Genomic DNA, 24277 nt, shown 5'->3' on the forward strand with positions numbered 1-24277 from the left:
GAGCCAGCACAAAGCAGCCATTCTTTTTCCTCTGTCTGTCTGCCCATCTCTCTCCTTCACCCACCCACTCACTCAGTCCAAAAGGAGCAACTTCACTTCTATGAAACGAGCACTAAAGCTGCCCCGTGACAGGAGCTGTCGACAGGGTCCATCGCTTGGATGAGTTTTCTTGTTGGCAGCCGTGTACTAGCAGAGGAGTGTGTGTGTGTGTGTGTGTGTGTGTGTGTGGGGGGGGGGGGGGGAGCGGCAGAGGCCATCACAAGTGGGGGCAGACGAGGGCAGACGAGGGCGGGGCGGGGCGGGGCGGGCGCTTACCTGCGGGGTTCTGTATTCGGTTCACCACCATCTGATTGGGTCCCGTGGGCGGGAGGGCGAGGGCGGGGTCGGCGTGGGCGTGGGGTCCGTCTGAGGAGACACAGCCAGAGAGAGTCATAAGAAACTCGTAAGCTGAGACTGAAAACCCAAAGACAGGAAGAGAGAAGAGTTGTTTTTGTTTGTTTATCCTTTAACCTTTGAAGTGTTTTTAATTAAGTTCACAGAATTCTACATAACTGTAGAAAGACCCTGATGGTTTGCTAAATGCTTAGGCTCGTCAGGAGAGGAAGATTTGTACGTACTGGGAGACTGCCCGGGGCCCAGAGGAGACTGCCCGGGGCCCAGAGGAGACTGGCCCATGCCAGGGGGCAGGTTCGACGGCGGCATGATGCCAGGCTGATTGGGCATCATCCCCTGCTTCTGCAAGCGAGTTCGTCTCTTCTCCTCCAGCTCCTTCTGGATCTTATAGATCTTCTCTGCTAAGAGGTGGTAGTATTCCGCCTGTTGACGAGAGAGACAGCAGCAGGGCACACACACACACACACACAAAGAGGAGAACAAGAGGAAAAAGAAATAAGAAATGGAACGAGGGATGAATGTTTCTCAACAGCCTACCTTTACTCTGAGGGTAAGGGTAATCATTCACGCTTCACAACAAACACGCTTCGCAGCCCAACCCAACATGGCAGGGGTGTGCCCAGAGCCCTGTAAGTGACCAGAGCAGATTCTCTCACCCTGCTGTTGGCCGACTCGTACATGTCCCCTTCCACCTTCCGCGCGTACGCCACCAGGTTCTCCATGCGCCGGTCCTTCAGTGCAGCAGGGTCCGGGGTGGGGAAGATGGCCTGTACTCTGCTCACATAAGGAGGAGGGGAGGGGAGGGAAGGGTCCAGGTCACAGAGGTTCATGTTTAGGGGTTCGGACTCTGGACTTCCAAACACTATTTGAAGAAGTTTTGTCCAACCTCATTATTATGAACATCACATTGTTATCACAATTGCAGTAATTGCAAATATTTCTTTTGGCATTTATTTTTTATATATATCTTCTAGTTCTAAAAAAGAAAAGCACACCACACGGCTATACTGAACCCGGTTGAGGAACTAGAGTGCACTGACTTATTGCGTATACATTTTTTTATAAAAAAGTATGCCAAAGCAGCCAGCCTGATTTAAAGCGGTGTTACGGGGGACACCGATGGTCAGGTGTGGGCGGACAGACAGACAGACAGACAGACACGGGACTCACAGTTTGTGCACAAGGTGGTTGCGTAGGTCCTGGGTGATGTCCTCATGCCAGCTCTTCCTCATGCCTGCGACCGAGGGTGGCGTGGCGATAGGCATGGACCCCAGGTTGCCCACGTCGTTCATTAAACTGCAAGAGCAAAACGTTAGTGAGTCATTCGCAAAGGCTTTGAATCAAACCTCTGACGACAGAAGCGAAATGGAGAATCTTTCCAAATCATCTTTCACACAACTTGATCCGCCACAAGAATCCCATACACGTCTAGAAATCACTACACATAGGTGCAAAGAAAAACAAGGGCCAGGAGCCTGGACTGGTTTGTAAAAAGCATGAACTCCGCTGGCAGGACAGGGTCCAGGGCCTCTCGGAGGAGTGTGTGTGACATGCATGAGGGGGGTGAGAGCACGGACCTTTGCGAGTTCATGTTCCTGTGCAGCAGCATGGGGTCCTGGAGGAGGTTGGCCTGCTGGCCGGGGGACTGGCCCCCCACGCCACCGTTCACACCCAGGGGATTTCCTCCAGCTGGGGGGGGAGAAGAAGAGAGAAGAGAGGGGTGAGAAGAAGAGAGAAGAGAGGGGGTGAAGAGAGAAGAGAGAAGAGAGGGGGTGAGAAGAGAGAAGAGAGGGGGGAGGAGAGAGGGGGGAGAAGAGAGAAGAGAGGAAGAGAGGAGAGAGAAGAGAGAAGAGAGAAGAGAGAAGAGAGGGGGGAGAAGGGAGAAGAGAGAAGAGAGGGGGGAGAAGGGAGAAGAGAGAAGAGAGGGGGGAGAAGAGAGAAGAGAGAAGAGAGGGGGAGAAGAGAGAAGAGAGAAGAGAGGGGGAGGAGAAGAGAGAAGGTGGGTGAGATGGGTTGTTGCACTGACGAGACCCAGATGAGCAAGTCATGCACGTACAGATCCGGGGGACGCCCGCATTCATTAAAACCTCCAATGTCTTGAGTGAGCGCAACAATGCACACACATGGAGAGACCATGTTAACCACAGAAGGATGCTGTATGTATGAGTGCTGTGAGTCTTCTTCTTCTACACAACAGAATTATTCTAAACTTCTAAACAACAGAATTATTCTAAACTTCTAAGCTACTGTGACTGTCCTCCACCCCACCACACATACCCATGGCGTTGAGGGGCCGGACGCCAGCCTGCCCTTGGGCGGGGAGAGACGACTGCTGAGGCGTGGCGGGCATCTGATTGCCCTGGTAGGTGAGGCCGAGGGCGGCGTAGGCCCGCTCGATGGAGCTCGGGTCGATCTGGCTGGGCGGGTTGAGGTTGGGGGTACTGGGCTGACCGCCGGGTACTGCCCCTAACGAGCTGCCCATACCGAGGCCCAAGCCCAGCCCGGCACTGCCGAGGAGCGCTGTGAAGATGAAGGGGGGGGGGGGGGGGGTGGTCCGTGTCACTCACAGTTGACCATCAACACCAATACATTGGGTCTGAATGACAAGCACTTCACATATTTATGTATTATGTTCAACTGTCTGAGAGTTACAAAAAAAAGAGAGAGTGCATTCTCTGAAGGCTGATAAAAGGCCAAGCATCTTTAACTTTGATCAGGGAGCCTTTGAGCAGACACTCACACTGCTGGTTCCGCTTGTCCCCAGCGTTCTTTAGCGGCAGGCAGACGGGACAGTCGTGCCGCGTGCAGTTCTTCCAGTGAGAGATGATCTGTCGCGAAGAGGCACAGTGCGCCACTAAAAGCAGGAAAAGGGCAGAGAGAGAGAGAGAGAGAGAGAGAGAGAGAAATAGATATGTTTATGCTTCCTTGAGTGTACACCACATGGCATAAAGAAACCAGAGTTTATCAGCATCGCGAGTCTATGTGCGAGGAGGAGAGAGGAGACGCTAAACCACAGGGAGAAAAGCACAAAAGCACGCTAAACACAGACGCACTGCGACAGAGTGCAGAGTCAGAATCACACAGGAGCCAGACGACAGACAGACAGACACAGACAACATCGAGTAGAACCAGACAGACACATGACAGAGAACGCAAGGAAAGGAAAGGAGGAAACCCTGGGAAAATATTGCCTCCGGCTCTCGCCCACATGCTGCGGGTACTCACCCTGGCAGGATTTGCCAGCCTGGCAGTGGGTCATGTGGTTGAGGACGTTCTTCATGGTGCGGCAGTGGGGCAGGTTGCACGGGCGCATCTCGCCGTTGGCCTGCTCGCGCCGCTGGCACTTGTGCGCGTGCAGCAGGAGCACCAGCTGCTGCTGAATGAGTTTGCGCTTCTCCGGGTCGGCGGTTGGGGGCGCCGCACCGCCCGGGGCCGAGGCCATAGAGCTCAGGCCCGCCTGGGCACCGGCAGGGCCCGCTGCACCACCCACCGCTCCAGACCCAACTGCTGATGCCTGCTGGGAGGCCTGGAAAAACACCAGGAGGAGGAGGAGAAGTTACAACAAATGAAAGGAGTCCAACGCTACCTGGAGAAAGACTTTACTATGAAGAGGAGGAGTTGCAACTAAGCAACAGTGAACAACAATAAACAGACTTGGGGTATATTTACATTTAGTCATTTAGCAGACGCTTTTATCCAAAGCGACTTACAAGGATGTATACACATTTTTACACTTACACTGATGGCACACTGCACATCAGGAGCAATTAGGGGTTCAGTGTCTTGCTCAAGGACGCTTCGACAGGGAATTGAACTAACAACCTTCTGATTACTAAACGACTTCTCTACCTCCTGTACCACTGTCGCCCCGATATATATGAGTATCAGTAAGGGAACGCAGAGAATGCAGCATGGTGAATGCAGGCGAACTAACTCAGAGATGAACTAGGACGACACTGGATCAGTAAAGAGATCGTGAGAAACATCGTTACCATGGCGGCCATTCCCTGCACGGGCTGGGGCTTCTTGTCCATGCTAAACTGGGCGAGGCTGTTGGGCAGCGCCGTTTTGTTTTGAAGCTGCCCGCCACCCATCACCTGACCGGCAGTCTGGCCGTAGGGTCCACCATACGGCCCCGCGTTCGGCATCATGCCCATCTGAGGAAACGAGGAAGAAGGGAGGAGGAGAGGAAAGAAGGGAGGAGAGGAAAGGTGGGGTAAAGAGACAGGAGGAGGAGGAAGTTAGATCAGGAAATGGGAAGAGAACTGGGGAAATATAAAAGACCTGGAGACACAAAAACTCTTAAACGAGAATAGATGAAATGTTCCATTCCAACCAGGACTTGAGGAGACGGTTGACAAGACAGTCAATTTCATGCTAATTTGAAAATAAGATTCAGCCATACATACATACAAGTTTCTACCCAGCATGGTCGTAAATGAACAGGCTGAAAGCATTTCATTCTGATGAAGTGAAGTGCTCTGGCCTATAAATGATGAAGAACAGTAACTTGGCCGCTGACAAGACTTTAAAGTTCATCTCGCAAAGCGATCAGAGGCTTTTGGTGGCGGGGAGGAGAAGCAGCGTGAGCGTGAGCACAGTCTGCACTGGGGCAGAATTCAGACAGGACACCTTCCACAGGCGGCTACGCTCAGTGTCCCGACAGAATCCAGTCCAGACTATTCTCATTTGTAGTTCCACGTTGGTGGAACGAACTGCCTAGTACTACCAGAGCAGGGGCGTCCCTCTCTACCTTCAAGAAGCTTTTGCAGACCCAACTCTTCAGAGAGCACCTCCCTTCCTAACTGGCACCTGACTAGCACTTAACTTGCACTTCAGCAGTTACATTCCTGCACTTCTTTTTCCTTTTTTCTAGGTCGTTGTTTTCTAATTCTCATGTAAAGTAGTATTTATTGTTACACCATGCTTTTTATTGCTCTTAGCTTGACTGTTCTCTCCCTTGTACGTCGCTCTGGACAAAAGCGTCTGCTAAATGACTAAATGTAAATGGACAGAACCTCTTGGGAAAACCATAACAGCCTTTCTGCCCACGTTTGTGCCTTGCCATGAGATATATCATATCATACGTGATCATGCTCTTCAGGGAGAGGAGACCAGAGAGGATCTATACATGTGCCGATACAAACAAAATGAGCGCTCAATTCGATTTAGATTCTCCAACTGTTTGAGTCAAGCTTATACAAAATGTGCACATATAAGGGCGTTTTAATTTGTTTCTTTCACATTTTCAACTGATTAAATAAGGATTTTGCTTATGTCTTGAGAATTGTCTTTTAATCTGAATGGCATGCTAAAGCTTCAAGCTTTACCCAGACTAAACATTGTGACTTCAAAGTAGAATTTTTGGATCTTGACTAACCAACTGGATAAGCCAAATGTATTTTACATTTTTTTTTTTCTTCCCTAAACTCATCAACTGACCAAGAGGATTCTTAAGACATCATCCAAAGATATTGCCCAATTCTGACTCATATGGACACACAGCCTGATGCATTTACTTCAGAATCTACAAGGTGGTAATACTGGAAAAAATATAGAGACTTCCGGGTACCTCTCGCACACGCAGATACGCATAACAAATGAGAAATCCTTTCGCTGCTCTTGTACAACAACGAGGTGAGTGCCCCTTGTCAGGCTTATAAACTTTGTAACGACTCTTGCCTAGAGTCAGAATGTTTCCTGAAAGATTTTTCCAGCGTTCAAAAACAATTACTATTTCAGATATACAATTTTCTGCCTACAACAGCCCGACTAATGTACAGTTTTTAACATTTAACATCCTTTCGCTGCTCTTGTGTGTGGCACCTGCGGGACGCTTACCTTGTTCATCGCTCCTGGTTGCTGCGGCCGCATGCCAGCATGGCCCATCTGTGGCCCACCCTGCTGCTGTTGCTGCTGCTGCTGCTGCTGCTGCTGCTGCAGCGTGTCTGCCAGCATGTTGCTGTTGTTTCCCATGCCCTGGTTCGGGTAGCCCATCCTGGGCGAGCCGTTCATCACCTGCACGCCGCCCATCATGCCAGGCTGCTGGCCGTTGCCCTTCTGGGCTCCCATCATGCCCCTGTTCAGGCCGCCCACCATGCCAGCCTGCTGCTGCATCATGCCCGCCTGCTGCTGTGAAGAGTGCTGGGGGCCCGAGGCGGCGGCATTCAGCCCTCCCAGGAGCCCCATGGAGGCAGCGGCGTTGGCAGAGGTGGTTGGCAGAGGTGCCCCGGAACGCAGGAGCTCCGAGAGCTGCTTGTGTTTGGCGGCGGCATCCTGGCCAGCGCCGCCCCCCGTGGCCCCGCCGCCGCCCCCTCCTCCTAGACTGGTGTGGAGCTGGCTGAGGTCTCCGCCGTTAGGCAAGCCCAGATCCGTGGAGTTGATGAGCTCATCAGGCAGGTCGTGCTCCAAGTCGAAAAGGGAACCGAAATCTGTATGAGCGTGTGAGGAGAGCGAAGAGTGGAGAGGATAAGCAGCAGCACCCATACATTTAGATTTAGTCATTTAGCAGACGCTTTTATCCAAAGCGACTTACATATGTGCGACTTACAATGTATACACATTTTACATTTACACTGATGGCACACTGCACATCAGGAGCAATTAGGGGCTCAGTGTCTTGCTCAAGGACGCTTCGACAGGGAATCAAACTAGCAACCTTCTGATTACTAAATGACTTCTCTACCTCCTGTACCACTGTCGCCCCATACATTCCCACACAAGCTTCAGCCACTAGAGACGGGTGAAGCATGACTCAAACAGCAGCATGAAACCACCGGACTCAAACTTCTCAAAGTGATCATACAAATACAAATGGATTGGCGCAGATGACAAATCCTCCACATAGAAAGACATTGTCCATCATGCTGAAGAAACACCTGTGCTGGTAAACACCGATAACACTTGGAGAGAGAAAAACTGCCCTCCCCATCCCTGTGGCATCCCTAAGGGACAGAGGCTGCGGCTCCAGTGGATATTTACTCACAGTAAACCTAACATGCTTAGAAGTCAGTGGATTTCTTGCATTGGTGTTGAACATTAGTGGTTCAGTCTGACACACACTGTAAATAGGATGCATTGATTATGAAACTGAGCCTGGGTGTTTTAAAATGATCTACATCAAAACAATTGATATGACAAGGGAAAAACCAATAGGGTTCCAATAGGGTTTTAAGTAGTGACATTGTGCCATTCACAAGTTCTAAGGAACTATTAGAATCATGACAACATCGAGGTGAGTGCTCCTTGTCAGGCTTATAAACTTTGTAACGACTCTTGCCTAGAGTCAGAATGTTTCCTGAAAGATTTTTCCAGCGTTTAAAAACAATTACCATTTCAGATATACAATTTTCTGCCTACAACAGCCCAACTAATGTACAGTTTTTAAACATGCAACAAATACGAACAGCTACAGCTGAACAACTGTAGGCATTAGGCCACCATAGTACAACTTAGGCCACACAAATGATTACAATGGCTATAATGCGGCACTCCAAAATCGAGCAAAACATTTTGTTACACACATCTAACGTAAAGGACCTTAAGTAACTAGTCCTTATTTTACAATAGGACCAAATATCATCAAACACCTTTCTTAAATAGCAAGCCACGTCGTTGTAGCTATACGCAAGGCCACTATGCTACTTACCCAAGTCTTTGTTGATATGTAATCAATAACTAAAGAAGCCCATGGTATATTATGCTTTTAAACGACCCAAAACACTAGCATGAATTATCCTTAAGGTATAGATACTAAGCCGAGGGGACGCCAATTACTTAACTATTGGGTGAATCCTTGGCTCATCTATCATTAGTATTTGCAAGTTACCTGGCTAGTTAGATGGATTGTGTTTTTGTTATTCTACTCAGTTAGCTAACGTTATGTGTAACTTACTTTAGTTTGCTATGGATAGGTATTTCAATCTGAAGTTGATTGTGTTCGCACCAAGAGTGTCAGCTTTCATCCAAGTATCAAACAACAACGACTTTCAGATAGGTAATATTACGTTGATGTTGGATGTAGGTTAACCATATCCAACGTGTATCTAGCACACACGTCCATGTAAGCACCACTACTAATATTAGCCGACTTCAGGAGTTTGCATTTTGGCCAGTTACCGTATGTTAACGCCAGGCGCAAGTAACTACCTGACTTTCTTTACAGCTTGCTCCAGACACACATGTTATTTAATCAGTTCAGCTAAATTCAACTATCGTGTGTCTAAACCTAGGCTGCACTCTGAACTAGTCAGCTACCGCTAGCATCAACCAGCAAGTAAACCAGCAAGGTAACTTAACGTAAATAATTGTACCTAGGGAGGTATCATAAATGACTAACGTTACAAGTTCACTGGTGTCTGACTTATCTACATAGCTGTATCTACCTAATGTAAACTGAAATAATAACCCCAGTTAACATTATTGTTTATGCTAGTTTGCTAACTAATTAATGTTACCTAAAAGGTTTGACTGCTGGGTTAGGCAACGTTAGCTAGATAGATTAGATATAATTTAAACATTTAAATGACAACCCCCCCCCCCCCCCTGAACATGATGTTTAGCAAGCGAACACCTTAGCTCTACATTTACTAACAAAAAATAACGTTTGGCTCATTTCGAGAAGTAGCTATTGGAACCAAGTTATGCCTGATTTCCCCATGATACGCCACCTACCCAACAGTTAAAAAAGATAGCCAAAATGGTTAGCGAGCAAGCTAGCAAAGCTATATTGTTCGCTAGCTAGCAAGGGAAGTTAGCATTATTGAACAATCAAGCTAAATCGTCGATTGACCAATGATTGATTGGCTTTTATGCGACTGTAAATAAACCGAACCCCTTATGCGAAAATATTGTTACAATGCAATATAACACCGTCTAACGTGTCACGACACCCCAATGCATTTAAGAATGTAAGAAAATATTTACCATTTCCATCGCTGGCGGAGACAGAGAGAGCCGGTGAGGATAGTTTAGGCCTCTTGGCTGAAGGCGGGCCGGAGTCCAGAACATTATCGGCCATATTTTTTTCACGAATAACAAAAAAATATGTATCCACAAAGGACAGACGGTTCCCCTTGTTCGAGTTCTTCAGGGGTAATTGGGCAATTCCGTTCTGCAAACGTTTTTAATCTGTTCCCCTCCGTTGCGGAGTAGATGGAGGATAGCCTTGTAGCTACAATCTCGTTCTTGCTCTTGATTTGCTTTTAAACAAGACCCAGTGTATCAATCCCCTTCCCCTCTCGGATTATTAAAGAAAATCTAACGTTATAGCTAGATTAGATCGTTCCGAGTAGAGCAGGACAAGGGAATGTGGTGTCGGTAAAAGACATATGCATCCAGGCTCCAAACAAACTCACGTAGCCTCTTCGGCAACTGGGAGATTGTCCCAAGACTTATCCTCCATGGCTGTATCAGTCTTTTCCGCCATAGTCGGCGGTGAAATCAAGAGTTCAGTTCTGTTGCGCTGAGCTAGGGCGTCGTAGCGCGTGAGGCTAGATGGGAAACACGATAAGGAATGCAACCCAAATGCACCCCGATATCTACGTTCAGGGGTTCGCCTCATGCAATGGTAATGAAAATCCCGTCAGAGGGTAAATCCGTCTTTTGCACCGAGTTCCCATTGCAGTCAATGCAGTTCGTTCCCAGCATCACCATCCGTATTTCTGTGTGTCCAGATATCCAGTGAAAAGTGAGTGGAAAAACTCCCGAAATCTCCACCACCGAATATTGTAGTGAATTTCACTTGCAAACAAGTATCACGCCTTTTGCAATTGTGGAACGGACACTGGGGTTTAAACTGAAAAAGAAAATGTCAACTGTTGGTACAATAGCCCAAGACTGCAACCTAGTCTTCCAACTTTAAGTCACTAAGCACTCCCACGACCTACAACAAAAATGACACGACTCCCAATGCATTATCTATCTCGCTTTTTGTAGTCATTAATCTTCCAAATCTAGTGAATAATAGTCGGATCAAACTAACAGACCTTAGTTTACAGTCTTGTTTCGTGCGATAAATAGCATACACGTGCATTACTGCTGAAATATAATACCATGGCGCGTATGAGTAGGCTGGCCGATCACTTCTGAAGTATGTAAAAAAAACAAAAAACTGTCCTGTGCCGCCCTGGTATCGGTGGTTAACACTTCATTGCAATGAAGAAATTGCATACTGCATTAATACTTGTTGTTTCACAAACAGAATGCAATTTCTATGCAGATTTCTGGAATACGAGCTATTGATATGTCGAACATTTGTTCATGCGTCCATCCAAGTTGGATCGGGCGCCCCTCTGCATAGGCAGAATGCAAGAAATTGGTTTCGAAATATTATCAAAAATCTCTAATCATTGCTTTAAGCAACCACCTTGATTGTGTAGTTACAGCGATGTGCATTCCCGATAATCACCACTATGTTAATTTTTATAAAAATGCCACGTTTACCGAAATTGCACATCGAGCTAATTAATATCAGTTTGATCCAATTAGTCGTTAAGCTAGTTTCATTACCAGCGGACGTTTTTGCGAAGTATAAAGCTCGCTGTCTCGCGATCAAATATTAAGTAGCCTGTTTTCAAAATCCAACGAATGATTGTACGCGATTTTAACCGGTTGATAAATGTTGCAAAAATAATTTATCTGTCACTGCGTATACCGCGATGGCTCGCGACGCAAGTTAAGAAAAAAATCCCCAACCAAGAAAAAGAGAATACGGCGACGCACGAAAATCGGATATAACGAGGGGGGTCGCCCCAATATTCTGTACAATAAAAGTGGGGATCAATTCTCATCCAAAAGATGTTGGAAGCTTCAGCCCCACTAAATAATTTTGGTTCCTCAAAAACCTTTCATTGAGTCTTTGTGATGCTGTATCCCCCCCTTCGCGTTTATCCTTTTATTTTCTCTACCTTCCAATTCTTCTGTTATATCCTTTACTCTCAGTCCTTCCAGCAGCTACTTAAAGACATCGTTTTATCTTCATTAGGATTTTCCTCCCTGTGACCAGAGATAGCGATGTAGTAAAAATTAAACGTTATATTTTCCTCTCCCTCGCAGGCTTTCCTTCGTTTAAATGTACTGCCTTCTTCCGCCTCTCCTCTCCGCTCCGTAAAAACACCCCCTTCCTTGGATTTTCAAGAGAGCGTTTAACCCGTTTCTCTCTCTCTTTGTTTCGTTTTTATCTATTTTGGTTTTCGTTATGTCTTATTTCCACCGAGACGATAGCACCACTTTCCTCCCGGCGGCTATCCAAGTCGCTGGGAACGGCGCTACAGAAGCTTTTACTCGGTCTCCTGCCTCTTTCGGTCTCTCCGCACAAACAAAATGGCGGCTTGTTGTTTCTACTCCTCTGGTACCGGGGGGGAGGGTTGGAGGTACAGCAACATTAGAAAGGGGGTTTGGCGATCGGGATTTTCCGGAAAACAGTTTCGTACGGTCTCGGAGTCGCAGTAGTTTACCTATGCTGCTAAGAGGGACAGTCGTGCAACATGTTTCATACCATGAAAATACATGAGATTGCATCCACTTACATTTCGGTAAATGTCATACCCTAGGTCTACGCTTGGCAAGGACAAATCGGAGACAACCTAAATGTGTGAGAACAACTGAACAAGGATCAGAATAGGGATGCTCCATCTTTTGTTGGGTTATTCCACAAATAAAATGACCATAAATAGATTGGCCTATGTACAGTAGGCTAATAGAACATTTTTGTCAACAAAGGCTGTAGTTTTGCAGATTAAAACATTATCTAGAATCAGTTTATTGTGAAAGAACAAAAAAAACACTGACAATTTTGTTCCATCTTTCAGGTGACACCACCAGCTATTTCAAAAGGATGCCACTCTGATTTTTCCAGGGCTCAGGTAAATCAATACTGTGACCAGCTCCTCTGCATCTCTCAGCGCATTCACGTGGAGCATTCCGTTTTTTTCGAACACCCAATCTGTTCAACCATCTTTTTGACTGCAGGTTCTCTCCACATCAAGAACGGTTTTGGGGGTGTCTGCAGACAGGATCAGAGGGGGCCCTTCCTCTTGGATCACCACATCATCCTCTATCCGCACCCCAAGTCCTCGATATCGCTTTGGGCAACTTTCATCATCTTCACCGATGTACAGTCCTATTTGAAGCCAGATACGTTGTTACTGCAAAAGGGTACACTGGAACAGAATTTAGATTACTGAATATATATAGTACATTTACATTTAGTCATTTAGCAGACGCTTTTGTCCAAAGCAACGTACAAGGGAGAGAACAGTCAAGAACGCCCCTGCTCTGGTAGTACTAGATAGTAACTATCACCTCAAAGTCATGATATCTATATCAAAACACCAAAGTAAAACTGAGCAGTTTTGTGAATTGCAAAATGAATAGATAAACATATACCAGTCAGTGATACACTCCACGTTGGTGGAATGAACTACCCAGCACTACCAGAGCAGGGGCGTCCCTCTCTACCTTTAAGAAGCTTTTGAAGACCCAACTCTTCAGAGAGCACTTCCCGTCCTAACTGGCACTTCGACTAGTGCGTAACTTGCACTTACAGCAGTTACATTTCTGCACTTCTTTTTTCCTTTTTTATTTCATTTTGTTATATTTCTTATGTAAAGTAGTATTTATTTATTGTTACACCAGGTTCTATTGCTCGTAGCTTGACTATTCTCTCCCTTGTACGTCGCTTTGGACAAAAGCGTCTGCTAAATGACTAAAATGTAAATGTAAATGTGACAGTTTAAGCAATCATGCCGACCTGGCTCAATGGTGATGGCCATGCCAGGCTGAAGAGGCTGAGAGCGTGACAGCTCAGGCGTGTCGTGGACGTCCATCCCCAGGTAGTGGCCCACGTGATGGGGACAGAGGCGTCGTGCAGTCTGAGGAGATTAAGACAAAATGTCACAATAACAGATATTTAAGAGTCATTTGTGTACAGCCATCACAAATGTCCAGAAATCAGGGATAATATCATCATACTTTGGTGTAATATCTGTAACATAATGGATACTTTGCTATGTTGTGTATATTGCTGTGTAAACCTTATCAATCAAATCTTAAGGGGCATGTTAGGTCATTGTCATACGACTCAAGTCATGCATGCATAAGGCCGTTCAAGGTGTTTACTTCAGTCTGTTTTTGATGAAAAATCAGTGTATGACTTCTGCAAACTCCTGCTATAAAACTCAAACACTGTTCAAAACCAACACAACCTCCGAATAAATGGGACATACACGACATTCAGGCATCTTTCAAAGTTCTGGGGCTTATTTGTGTTTTTCCATTGGTTGTTTTGTCTGTGTGTGTGTGTGTATGTGCGCACAGGAGAATATTAAACTTGTAACATGAACCAGAAGCTCTATTAAATTTGATTATGTTTTAAACAATTAACATAGTTCATTAAACCCGACCGAGAAGGTTACTCCAGTGCACGCAGTCACTTGAATTTCCAGACATTAAGGATGTCTCAATTGCTCAAAAGCAAACAAACCTATTATCCAGCATCTTATTGTGCAGGTGGGGACAGGGAACATTTCTCTTCACAAGACGTTCAATGGCAATAGGCATAAGGAGGTGTGTTTACAAGTGAATATGGAAAGGAGGGAGCGGTGATAAAATTGTGTTCAGCGGCCAATCATATTGCTTGTCTCATACTTGATGGCGCAAAAGGAGAGAGCACAACATTTCTAAGCATTAAGTGCTAAGAACAAGCTAATGTAGGGGCAGGGAATCACAGACAGTACCGTACAGGTACAGTACAGTACCACAGACGCTACCTTCAAGAAGCTTTTGAAGACCCAACTCTTCAGAGAGCACCTCCCTTCCTAACTGGCACCTGACTAGCGCTTAAACATATACCAGTCAGTGATACACTCCACGTTGGTGGAATGAACTACCCAGCACTACCAGAGCAGGGGCGTCCCTCTCTACCTTCAAGAAGCTTTTGAAGACCCAACTCTTCAGAGAGCACCTCCCTTCCTAACTGGCACCTTGACTAGCGCTTAACTTGCACTTCAGCAGTTACATTCCTGCACTTCTTTTTCCTTTTTTCTAGGTCGTTGTTTTTCTAATTCTTATGTAAAGTAGTATTTATTGTTACACCATGTTCTTTATTGCTCTTAGCTTGACTGTTCTCTCCATTGTAAGTCGCTTTGGACAAAAGCGTCTGCTAAATGACTAAATGTAAATGTAAAGACAGACCAACGTGTTTTTTCATCAAGGATAGACTAAAGCAATTACTTGTTGTGAACTTATGGAATGGTATGGATTTACAAAAAGCAAATACAAAAAGCCAAATTGTCAAAATAAATGTCAAACAAATGAATGGTTGCAATTATCAGTATATAGTAAGTGGCTTGCAAACGGTTTACAAAAGATACACATATTTTATCAGTATTTTCATACTAAAAATGTTGCCCTAAATGGGACCTTACATTTATTTTGCATTCTCCATTTTCGCCTTCACCAGAAGAAAGAACCGTGTGGATGAAGTGGTAAGCACAAATATATCAGTCATATCAGGTCAATCAGTCTCACATCAAAAGTAATGTATTCAATTTTATAGATCAGATATGTTGAACTGGCAGTGTGTAAAAACATTATTAGCAAAAGTGTAGGTCTGGGTTGCTAGAGTAAGCACTTTTCCCTCCCAAAATGGTGGCTATGGGGCAAAATGAGCCAGAGCCTTGAGATGAGACGAACCACCCGTTTACATGAATTTCAGTCAAATATTTGGTGCTTAAATGAGTGTTATATCCCAACAATGAATAACGGACATTATTTTTTATAGCAGATTTTTAACAGCGGTCACGCCACGTAAATATAGAATAAAAACATAGTGACTCCATAGTCAAGTGCCATATGTGTTATGTTAGTGCTTATGTGATTGGCTACAAAGTTTGCTATTATACGGACATTCACAACATTATGCGACATGTTGGTGTATATGATTATTTTTGTAGCCCTAAAAAGTTTGCAATTATGCCAAAAAACATACATTCAATTCAAGACTTCCATGTCTATTTTTTTTTAATTAGACACCTGGCAAACCATCTTAAGGTTTCAGAACGGTAAACAAATAAGTTGTGATATCAATTCATGAACACCAATAAAAAAATCAGCAGAATAGGGGATGTAATTATTAATAATTACATTTAGAATTATACTTCTGGTTGATACAATCGTTTTTTTCTCAGATGCCTCAACTTCACCGGTCAGCTGGATCAACTTAACCCTAACATGAGGCAAGTTGAGCCCATATTTGGCTGTCTATTTGAGTAAGACACACTGCTAGAGTTAGGCACACATCCTGAACTTGTGTTGAGTTAGGCACACATCCTGAACTTGTGTTGCGTTAGGCACACATCCTGAACTTGTGTTGCGTTAGGCACACTGCTAGAGTTAGGCACACATCCTGAACTTGTGTTGCGTTAGGCACACATCCTGAACTTGTGTTGAGTTAGGCGCACATCCTGAACTTGTGTTGCGTTAGGCACACATCCTGAACTTGTGTTGCATGCATTCGTTTTATTTCTGTGTCATATTGCCTTGGCTAGAGGATGACATAAGTTAAACAGCACATCTTACCCAGTCTCCCCTATGCTGCAGTATATTTCTGAAGGCTAAATAAGGTATTTGTCTATTAAAAAAATTAAAACCAAATGAAATATAAAATATTCTGCAACCCCTATACATTAAAGGTAGAGTGTGCAGTTTTAAATGGTATCTAATGGCGAGGTTTCTTAATTGCAACCAGCTGACTACCCTTCCCTTTACAGGCACGTGCGAGTGCAAGGCCGTCAAAATATCCTAACAACATAAGGCAGTGTTTTTGTTTTGTCTGTTCTGGGCTACTGTAGAAACATGGAAGCGATGAGCGTCCGCACCCTGTGTAGATACAAAGGGTATAGTAACAGGTAATTTATACACTAATTAAAACATAATTATGAATACTATATTCCATTTCTACTAATAGATGCCACCAAATACCACACACTGTACGTTTTATATACTTGGTAAAGAACTCCTGTGCTGAAATAATTCAAGTGAGATAGTATCAGCTTTATATATTGTTCTGTACTGTTTTGTTCCCCCATTCTTCTTGGTAGAAATGATATAGAACATCTAGGTGGATAGAAGGGTGTTCTGTGTTGCGTAATCCCTCTCCCAAGCCCTTGGTTTTTACAATAGACTGCAACGGGTTACGGCCTATTTCCTGTTGTCCACGGTAGGTAAACTACTGTTTGTTGTTTGTTTGTTTGTTGTTTTGTTTGAATATAACCGCCTCGTTTCAATCATTTCTAGTAAATGAAAAGACTAGGTAGTGAAATCAAAGTCTGATGCTGCAAACAGAATGGATATTTTTTATCTTATGGCCATCCACAATTATATGAATGGATTTGAAGAAAAACATAGTGGTTGATGCAAGTCCATGTCAGTCATGATGGACCTGACTTTTATTTCCAAGTAATAACGCACATTTTCAAAAAAAGCAGAAATATCTGTACACAAAAGCATTATTCATGCTTTCCCAAATAACACATCCGTATTGGGGTGCGTGCCTAACAGGCAGTACCCAAGCGTGAGTGATCAGGCTCAGGACAGCTGCAAGGGTATCACTGTCTGTCCGTCTGACCGTCATTATTTCCTTTCTCGTCTTTTTCTACCTATAACGCAGTCAAACCAAGGCAAAATGAGTTGGGTTAAAGACATGCATGGTTTTCCCTAAAATTGGGAAACACGTTTTTTTTGGGTACATTTTCAAACATACACATACAGTGGGGAAAATAAGTATTTGAACCCCTGCCGATTTAGCAAGTTTGGCCACTTGCAAAGAAATGTGTGATCTATAATTGTAATCGTAGGTGTATTTTAACAGTGAGAAATAGAATATCAACAAACAAATCCAAAAAACTGCATTTTATACTATTACAATTATAGATCACACATTTCTTTGCAAGTGGTCAAACTTTTCCCCACTGTACAACCTACTCAATCACAGGTCACCATTCATTCACTGTAAACAGAAGTAAATCTTGCAATACTGAGGAGAGACTGCAAACTAGATAGAGGAGAGCAAGCAAATCAGATGGGTACTCTGGTTTGGCAAAACTAAAATGAATGATGGTGGAGTAACCAAATATTACCAGGCAACCTTCTCAGACAATATCACAGCATATATATTATATATATACAGTATATATCACAGCACAGTCTCCCCCTCATGCAGTTTGTAAGGGAATATAGTCCGTCGGTCAGTATCAGAAAATAAATCCTGACAAGACGAACAGGATTGTTCTGGTTTCGTCCTGAAGGGATTTATTATACAGTTACTTGCCAAAATGATGACACTCCTCCAAAATATCTCTTTTTAAATCATTTTGTTGTCGTTTCGTGGCTTCCGCTGAGAAAAAGTAGTACCTTTTTCAGGTGTTGAGTACTTGCTGAGTTCAAGTTACAATTCATTTCCATTACAAGAATTGAACAAACTACTTGCGAAATGATATGAAATATGTGAATCAGAAGCATATAACCCGTTGCCACTGGCAGTAGTCATTCATTATTTGAAGCCGTCATTATAAAGAAACATTGGACCTCGGAACGTTGGCCCATTCAAATAATAAATCAATTAACATTCCGCAGCATTCCGAGGAGCCGTATAATACAAATCTATAACCTTAGTGACATTCAGAACTTTTGGAGTATCCGGCACAACTCATTCAAGTATTTGTTGTCCTATGAATAGTCTATAGTCAATAGATGTCTACTAGTTAATCTATCATGCTGATCATAGACTATTAAACTACTAAATATAACCCACTAGTTTCCTGTGGCTGCCCGCATCAAGGTCAAAGCTTTGATGTTCATCAACAGAGTGGTCACCTCAACAGCCCCCTCCTACCTAAACACCATGGTCCATTTCGCCTACTGCTAGCTATAGGAACATACTGCCTATAGACATCAGGGAGGCCAGCTCGCTTAACATCTTTAAAAGAAAACTAAAAACGTACCTCTTCACATTAGCCTTTAACTAGCTACCACTTCGCACTATATACTGTATATATATAAATACTTTTAATTTAATTTAATTTCATTTAATTTCATTTAATTTAAATCTCTACTGGTGATATTAAGGGGTTGGATTAAATATATCTCTATAATTATAATTACAATTTAATTTGTTTTGCACTATATCTGAGTTATGTTTCTTTGATGTCTATTTTTATGTGCATGTCATTTCTTTGTGCATATTATGTATTTGCTGTAAAGCACTTTGAGCTGCATTCTTTTGCATGAAAGGTGCTATATAAATAAAGTTGTATTATTATTATTATTATTACTGCGCTCTGCCAACAAGCAGGGTCTGGTGGCCCTTTCACCATGTGGCTACAAGTCCCAAGCAAAGCACTTTGCCTTTTGCCCTGCCCTGGTGGTGGAAAGAGTTGCCCACACTCTCTTGAGGCATCATTTCCATCATTCAAAAAGCAGCTGAAGACAACTTCTTGTGAACTTGAACTTTGCTCCCTATAAGGCACTCATGACCTATAAAACAAAACATATACAGTACCAGTCAAAAGTTTGGACACACCTTTAATTTTTTTGAAAAGTGTTTTCTTTACTTTTATTATTTTCTACATTGTAGATTAATACTAAAGACATTTTATGTACTAAACAAAAAAAGTGTTATCTAGCATGTAGAAAATAATAAAAGTAAAGAAAACACTTCTCAAAAAATGAGAAGGTGTGTCCAAACTTTTGACTGGTACTGTAGTTCATGGCATTTTGCTTCCAATGTTTTGTCTTTTTGACTAAATGTAAACATAAACAGTGGTGTGAAGCCTTCCAGCTCCAGTTTGTTAGTAAAGTATGCCCGATGATACCATCACTGCCCCTCATGAGATCCAGTTTGTTAGATAGATAGATAGATAGATAGATAGATAGATGGATACTTTATTAATTCCGAGGGAAGTTTAGGTCATGTTAGTAATGTATGCCCGATGATACCACCACTGCCTCTCATGAGATCTATTTTTAACCTACAAAGTTATAGAATACTAACGGTTTTACTAGAGCCCTATCGGATTAATCTAATCAAAATGTGCCATCCTATCTGATCTCCGAAACATCAGCCATATTGTCATAGTTGTATTTCATCTAGGTCAGTGTTTCTCAAACTTTTTCAGACCAAGGACCACATAGCCAATAAAAAAAGAACTTGCGGACCATCTAACTAAATAGTATATCCCCGGAACAACAGGCCTCCTACCCAGACCTGGCGCCAGAGAATTGTTAGCGGCACATGTTTTTTGTGGGTGGGCTCTCCTTTTTTACGTACCGGTAGGCTAGTTATAGACATGACAATGCGCTAGGCAAAGCATCTGGAACCCTGCTCCATGCGTGACTTGGTTATGTTACGAACTATAGTTCACTCATAGCCTCATACTCCCATCACACACGGCAATGTATCACACAACACAACCAATAAACACAACGATGCGCATACCGACCACACGACCGCAGTAATTCACTACCAACAGTAGGCTAGCCGACTGGCATTAATATAGCCATCCTAGTAGTCAACTTTTCATAATTTTAATTTAATTTTATTTTCATTGTCCCTGTCTTAAGCCACCAATCCATGACCTTGTTAATAGATTAGGCTACTACTGACTGTGTTCTCTTCGTTCCGAGTTGTATGTTAGAAATGTCGCAATAATTTACTTTTGGCCGTCACAGACACTTTGAGAACGACTGATCTAGGTCAGTAGGGATACAATATTCACAGTTTTTTTTTTTTTACGAAAGGACATGCATTTCATGGAGACCAGGTCAGAAACCAGTGTATCTTGTACACTAATCTAACCAGCACTGTATTGTAACACCTCTCATTTGCCATCATATGTTTGCAATTTTGTCTGAGATGACTACAACTTATCTACAGCCTACACATGCAATGTTTTAGGGTGCACCTATTGGGAGTGAATGAGAGGGCACCACACAGATATACACACACACACACACACACACACACACACACACACACACACACACACACAGGATTGTAGAACGAAGCAGAAGAAATCTCAAATTTATCGTCTGTTCTGGACGTTTTTTTTTTCTCCATTCACGTGATGCTAGCACTGTATACACATCTGTAAAAGCCAAAGAAAAGCCGTATTCTTGTGTCTTCACTACATTGGTGGCAGAAGTGGGATAGAGCGCCACCTAGAGGAAGAGAGACGCCGGCGATTGAAGATCTCATCAATGAACTGCACCAGAGTGGAGCAGGGCCAAAACGCCATATTCCAGCAGCCAGGTTCGAACCGGCCACAAGAGCCGCCCACCCCAGCACCTCGTCAGGGACCGGGCATGCCAACAAGTCTGCGGCGGATGGAGGGGACCAACTGGGAGCGGCAGTGGTACAGGAGGTAAAGAAGTCGTTTAGTAATCAGAAGGTTGCTAGTTCGATTCACTGACGAAGTGTCTTTGAGCAAGGCACTGAACCCCTAATTGCTCCTGATGTGCAGTGTGCCATCAGTGTAAATGTAAAATGTGTATACATTGTAAGTCGCACATATGTAAGTCGCTTTGGATAAAAGCGTCTGCTAAATGACTAAATGTAATGTAATATATTAAGTACAGCTAGCAGCGAACCTCAATGGCTTGTCAGCAGAACAGACAGGGGTGCAGGTCGACCTGCAACCAGCCAAGCAGGCAAGATGATGATGCCTGGGACAAGCTAGCCCTCCTGACGAAGGAAGGCCTGGGAGAGCGTATGCTGCCAACCTTCATCTTTATGCTTGTTGCCAGGGCTACCCTGACTTGACAATGACAGTCAACAGGAAGAGCTGGCGCTCCAAGCATACAGTGGGGAAAATAAGTATTTGAACCAGTTTGGCCACTTGCAAAGAAATGTGTGATCTATAATTGTAATAGTAGGTGTATTTTAACAGTGAGAAACAGAATATCAACAAAAAAATCCAGAAAACTGCATTTTATAACATTTATGACTTAATTTGCATTTGATGCAGAAAATAAGTCTAGGGGCTAGTCATATGTCTGGGGCTAGCAGCCAGAGCGGCTGAGCGGAGCATATCCGCTTCATATCCACTTGGTGGATACCAGGGGACTGGTAGCAGACCTGGACTGGGGTGAAGCCCGAGGCCTGCAGTCCACCAGCACGAAGCATCGCGTCTAACAGACTGGATTTGAGGAAAGCAAAAAGGTGGAGAAGGCCACTGACCGGGCAGCCCCCTGGCGTCAGAGACAAAGTCCCCAAGCTGCTAAAAAGGGGTGTTACTGATACCGCCACTGTCCAGGGTTCACAGCTCAGACCCTCGGCCAGCATCAAACTGAAGCGGGGGCGCGACACAGCAGGAGGACTGAACATCGTCTCCTCCCCCCTGTCCGAACAGCTGCAGCTCTGTCAGTTGGGCCAAGCTCATGGACTATATGTTGATTGCAACGGGGAAGGCGGCCCCTGCCAAGCCTTTGTGGTACACTGGGTCCACCATTCCCCTACTTCACCCTGGAATGCAGCCAGGAACTGAAGAGGCAAAGAGCTACCTAGCCCCACATCAGCACTGTTGCTGGGAAGAAGAGGGCACAGAAAAAGTGCAGGTGATGGTTGCCTGCGGTCAAGCAGTCCAGCATATTTTCTGGCAATGATCATCTGTGTATCATGGGCCTGGAACTGCTGGCTAAGTGGGGAGCTACGGTGTGGATGTGTCCAGAGCCCAGGTACTTCTGGGGCACTGAAGCCGTTGCTCTTCACGCTGCTGGTTAAGATAATCCATTGACCAGAGGGACCGAGACATCCAACACATCAGTCCAGAGGACACATCACACACACACACATCAGAGGACCATCACACACACACATCAGTCCAGAGGACCATCACACACACACACATCAGTCCAGAGGACACATCACACACACACACATCAGAGACGTCTTCCTGCTGCCGAAGTCTTCACCCAGGTTGGCACAGGCCGAGAGATGTGTCTGCCACGTCACCAAAGTCCCTAGCACACTGAAGCCCATGCTGACGGCAGAGACCAGACAGGCTGTCAGCGACCCGGTGCCAGGGGAACCGAGAGGGGCTGGAAGCAAAGCAGAGAAGCCAGCTATGAGAGCTCCTGGAGAAAGTTCTCCAACATCTTTGCAGCCAGAGACGAAGACTGCACGTGCACCGGCTTGGTCCAGCACAACATCGACACATCAATCCGCCTTAGCCCCCCAGCGGCTGCCCATAGTTAAGCGAGCAGGAGCCGAACGGGAGATTCAAGAGATCATGGAGACAGGTGTCATCATTCCCAGCGGCTGCCCTTAGTTTAGCGGGCAGGAGCCGAACGGGAGATTCAAGAGATCGTGGAGCCGAACGGTTCAAGATTCAAGAGATCGTGGAGACGATGAGGTGTCATCATTCCCAGCAGCAGCAGCCCAGGGGCCGCACCCGTTGTCCTGTTTAAGAAGAAAGAAAGAGGGCCTTTCACTGTATATCGCTGGGCCCAGTTGTTTCAGCTCTCTTGATCTTGATGCAGTGGCCCAGCAGCAGCAGCGAGCAGCAATCCCCAGACCGACGGTGACAGCGGACGGGAGATAAGAGATCCCCAGCAGCAGCAGCGAGCAGCAATCCCCAGACCGACGGTGACAGCGGACGGGAGATAATAGAGATCCCCAGCAGCAGCAGCGAGCAGCAATCCTCAGACCGACGGTGACAGCGGACGGGAGATAATAAAGATCCCCAGCTGCTGCGGCTGCAGAGAGAGCAGAACCACAGAACCAGTGTGTGTGTGTGTGTGTGTGTGTGTGTGTGTGTGTGTGTCTGTCTGTCTGTCTGTCTGTCTGTGTGTGTGTGTGTGTGTGTGCCTAAGTCCTCCTCCAGTTGGGTCCATGGATCAGTGGGGGCGGGGACACTTTGCGTCACTTTGGCACTCTGAGATTCTTTTGAATGAAGAGTGCATTACAAATAAAATAAATTATTATTTATTATTATTATCACCAAGATGCTTAATCGATTACCAGATGCTTCCTTCCGGTCCTGCTTCCATTGGTCCAGCTGCCATCAGAATGTGGAGTTATATACACGTCCACCGGTGTGACTCCTGCTAAGAAGAAGGGGCCGACTCCGTGCTCCCATGCCTCCACTGCAGCTGTACCAGGTGGGGGGCACCTATAGAGTGTGTGGCTGTGGACATCCTGAGCCCTTTTCCTCAACCACTGACCAACCGCTATGTCCTCATGATCATGGATTATTTAATGAAGTGTGTGTGTGTGTGTGTGTGTGTGTGTGTGTGTGTGTGTTAGGGATGGGCATTGTGAAAAGGTGAAGTCCCTCCCCCTTCTCACTGTGGTCCATGAGGGAAGAAGGACTGGACTCCCCTACCTAAATGGTTGGGTCCGGATTCCCCCCACCCCTGTGGAGGGGTCCAATTACCTTTTAATTGGACCCAGGTGGCCTTACTTAAGGTGCACCTCATTGTTTCATGGAAGAGGAAGGACAGACTGAACATGCTGGATGGAGCTTGGACCAGGTACTAGACAAAACCTGAATGCTCAGAGGTGTACCTTGTCTAGTATAGGCTTTAGTGTGTTCAGTTTGTGTTGGTATGTTTTGGGGTTTTACAAAAACCCCGTTGTAAATAAATATAGCTATTTTTATGGAAGCCACTGTCTCCTGCGTCGTGTGTTCCTGCCTGCAACCCCATTCTACCAGGCTACATCCCACATGGTGAGATGGCCGGCGCGAGCGGTCTTTCACATGGCCAGAGGCGTATATGGTGCCCAATCATAGTGTTCCCACCACTGCTGTGCTCCTGGTCAGTGAGCGGTTCTGCAGTTTCGGAGTGCCCGAGAACCAGGGGCGCTCCCAGCGTCAGGGACAACTTC

The 24277-nt window shown here is 45.1% G+C and overlaps 2 protein-coding genes across 8 annotated transcripts in view; both read right to left on the bottom strand.

The window, feature by feature from the left end:
- The window catches only part of ep300b (E1A binding protein p300 b), a 38010-nt gene extending 26569 nt beyond the window's left edge, over positions 1 to 11441 (bottom strand). For 4 of the 6 annotated variants that reach the window (XM_031576847.2, XM_031576835.2, XM_031576826.2 and 1 more), the window contains exons 1-11: positions 9319 to 11441; positions 6235 to 6824; positions 4386 to 4550; positions 3619 to 3919; positions 3134 to 3247; positions 2671 to 2913; positions 1971 to 2082; positions 1564 to 1689; positions 1050 to 1167; positions 618 to 816; positions 316 to 453 (exon numbers count right to left, since the gene is read on the bottom strand). In XM_031576847.2, the coding sequence (XP_031432707.1) occupies positions 316 to 453; positions 618 to 816; positions 1050 to 1167; positions 1564 to 1689; positions 1971 to 2082; positions 2671 to 2913; positions 3134 to 3247; positions 3619 to 3919; positions 4386 to 4550; positions 6235 to 6824; positions 9319 to 9412 (2200 nt within the window). In that variant the 5' untranslated portion in view covers positions 9413 to 11441. The remainder of the gene's footprint in view (positions 1 to 315; positions 454 to 617; positions 817 to 1049; positions 1168 to 1563; positions 1690 to 1970; positions 2083 to 2670; positions 2914 to 3133; positions 3248 to 3618; positions 3920 to 4385; positions 4551 to 6234; positions 6825 to 9318) is intronic. The other 2 variants (XM_031576850.2, XM_031576840.2) reach the window with 1 other exon arrangement.
- A 695-nt stretch (positions 11442 to 12136) lies between these two features.
- Positions 12137 to 24277, bottom strand: part of xpnpep3 (X-prolyl aminopeptidase 3, mitochondrial) — a 41263-nt gene continuing 29122 nt past the window's right edge. The window contains exons 9-10 of one of the 2 annotated variants that reach the window (XM_031576870.2): positions 13145 to 13265; positions 12137 to 12514 (exon numbers count right to left, since the gene is read on the bottom strand). In XM_031576870.2, the coding sequence (XP_031432730.1) occupies positions 12342 to 12514; positions 13145 to 13265 (294 nt within the window). In that variant the 3' untranslated portion in view covers positions 12137 to 12341. Of the gene's footprint in view, positions 12515 to 13144; positions 13266 to 14515; positions 17052 to 24277 lie in introns of those variants that run through there. The other variant, XM_042708865.1, reaches the window with a different exon arrangement.

Source organism: Clupea harengus, chromosome 1 (assembly GCF_900700415.2).
Source record: "Clupea harengus chromosome 1, Ch_v2.0.2, whole genome shotgun sequence".
NCBI classification, from domain to species: Eukaryota; Metazoa; Chordata; class Actinopteri; order Clupeiformes; family Clupeidae; genus Clupea; species Clupea harengus.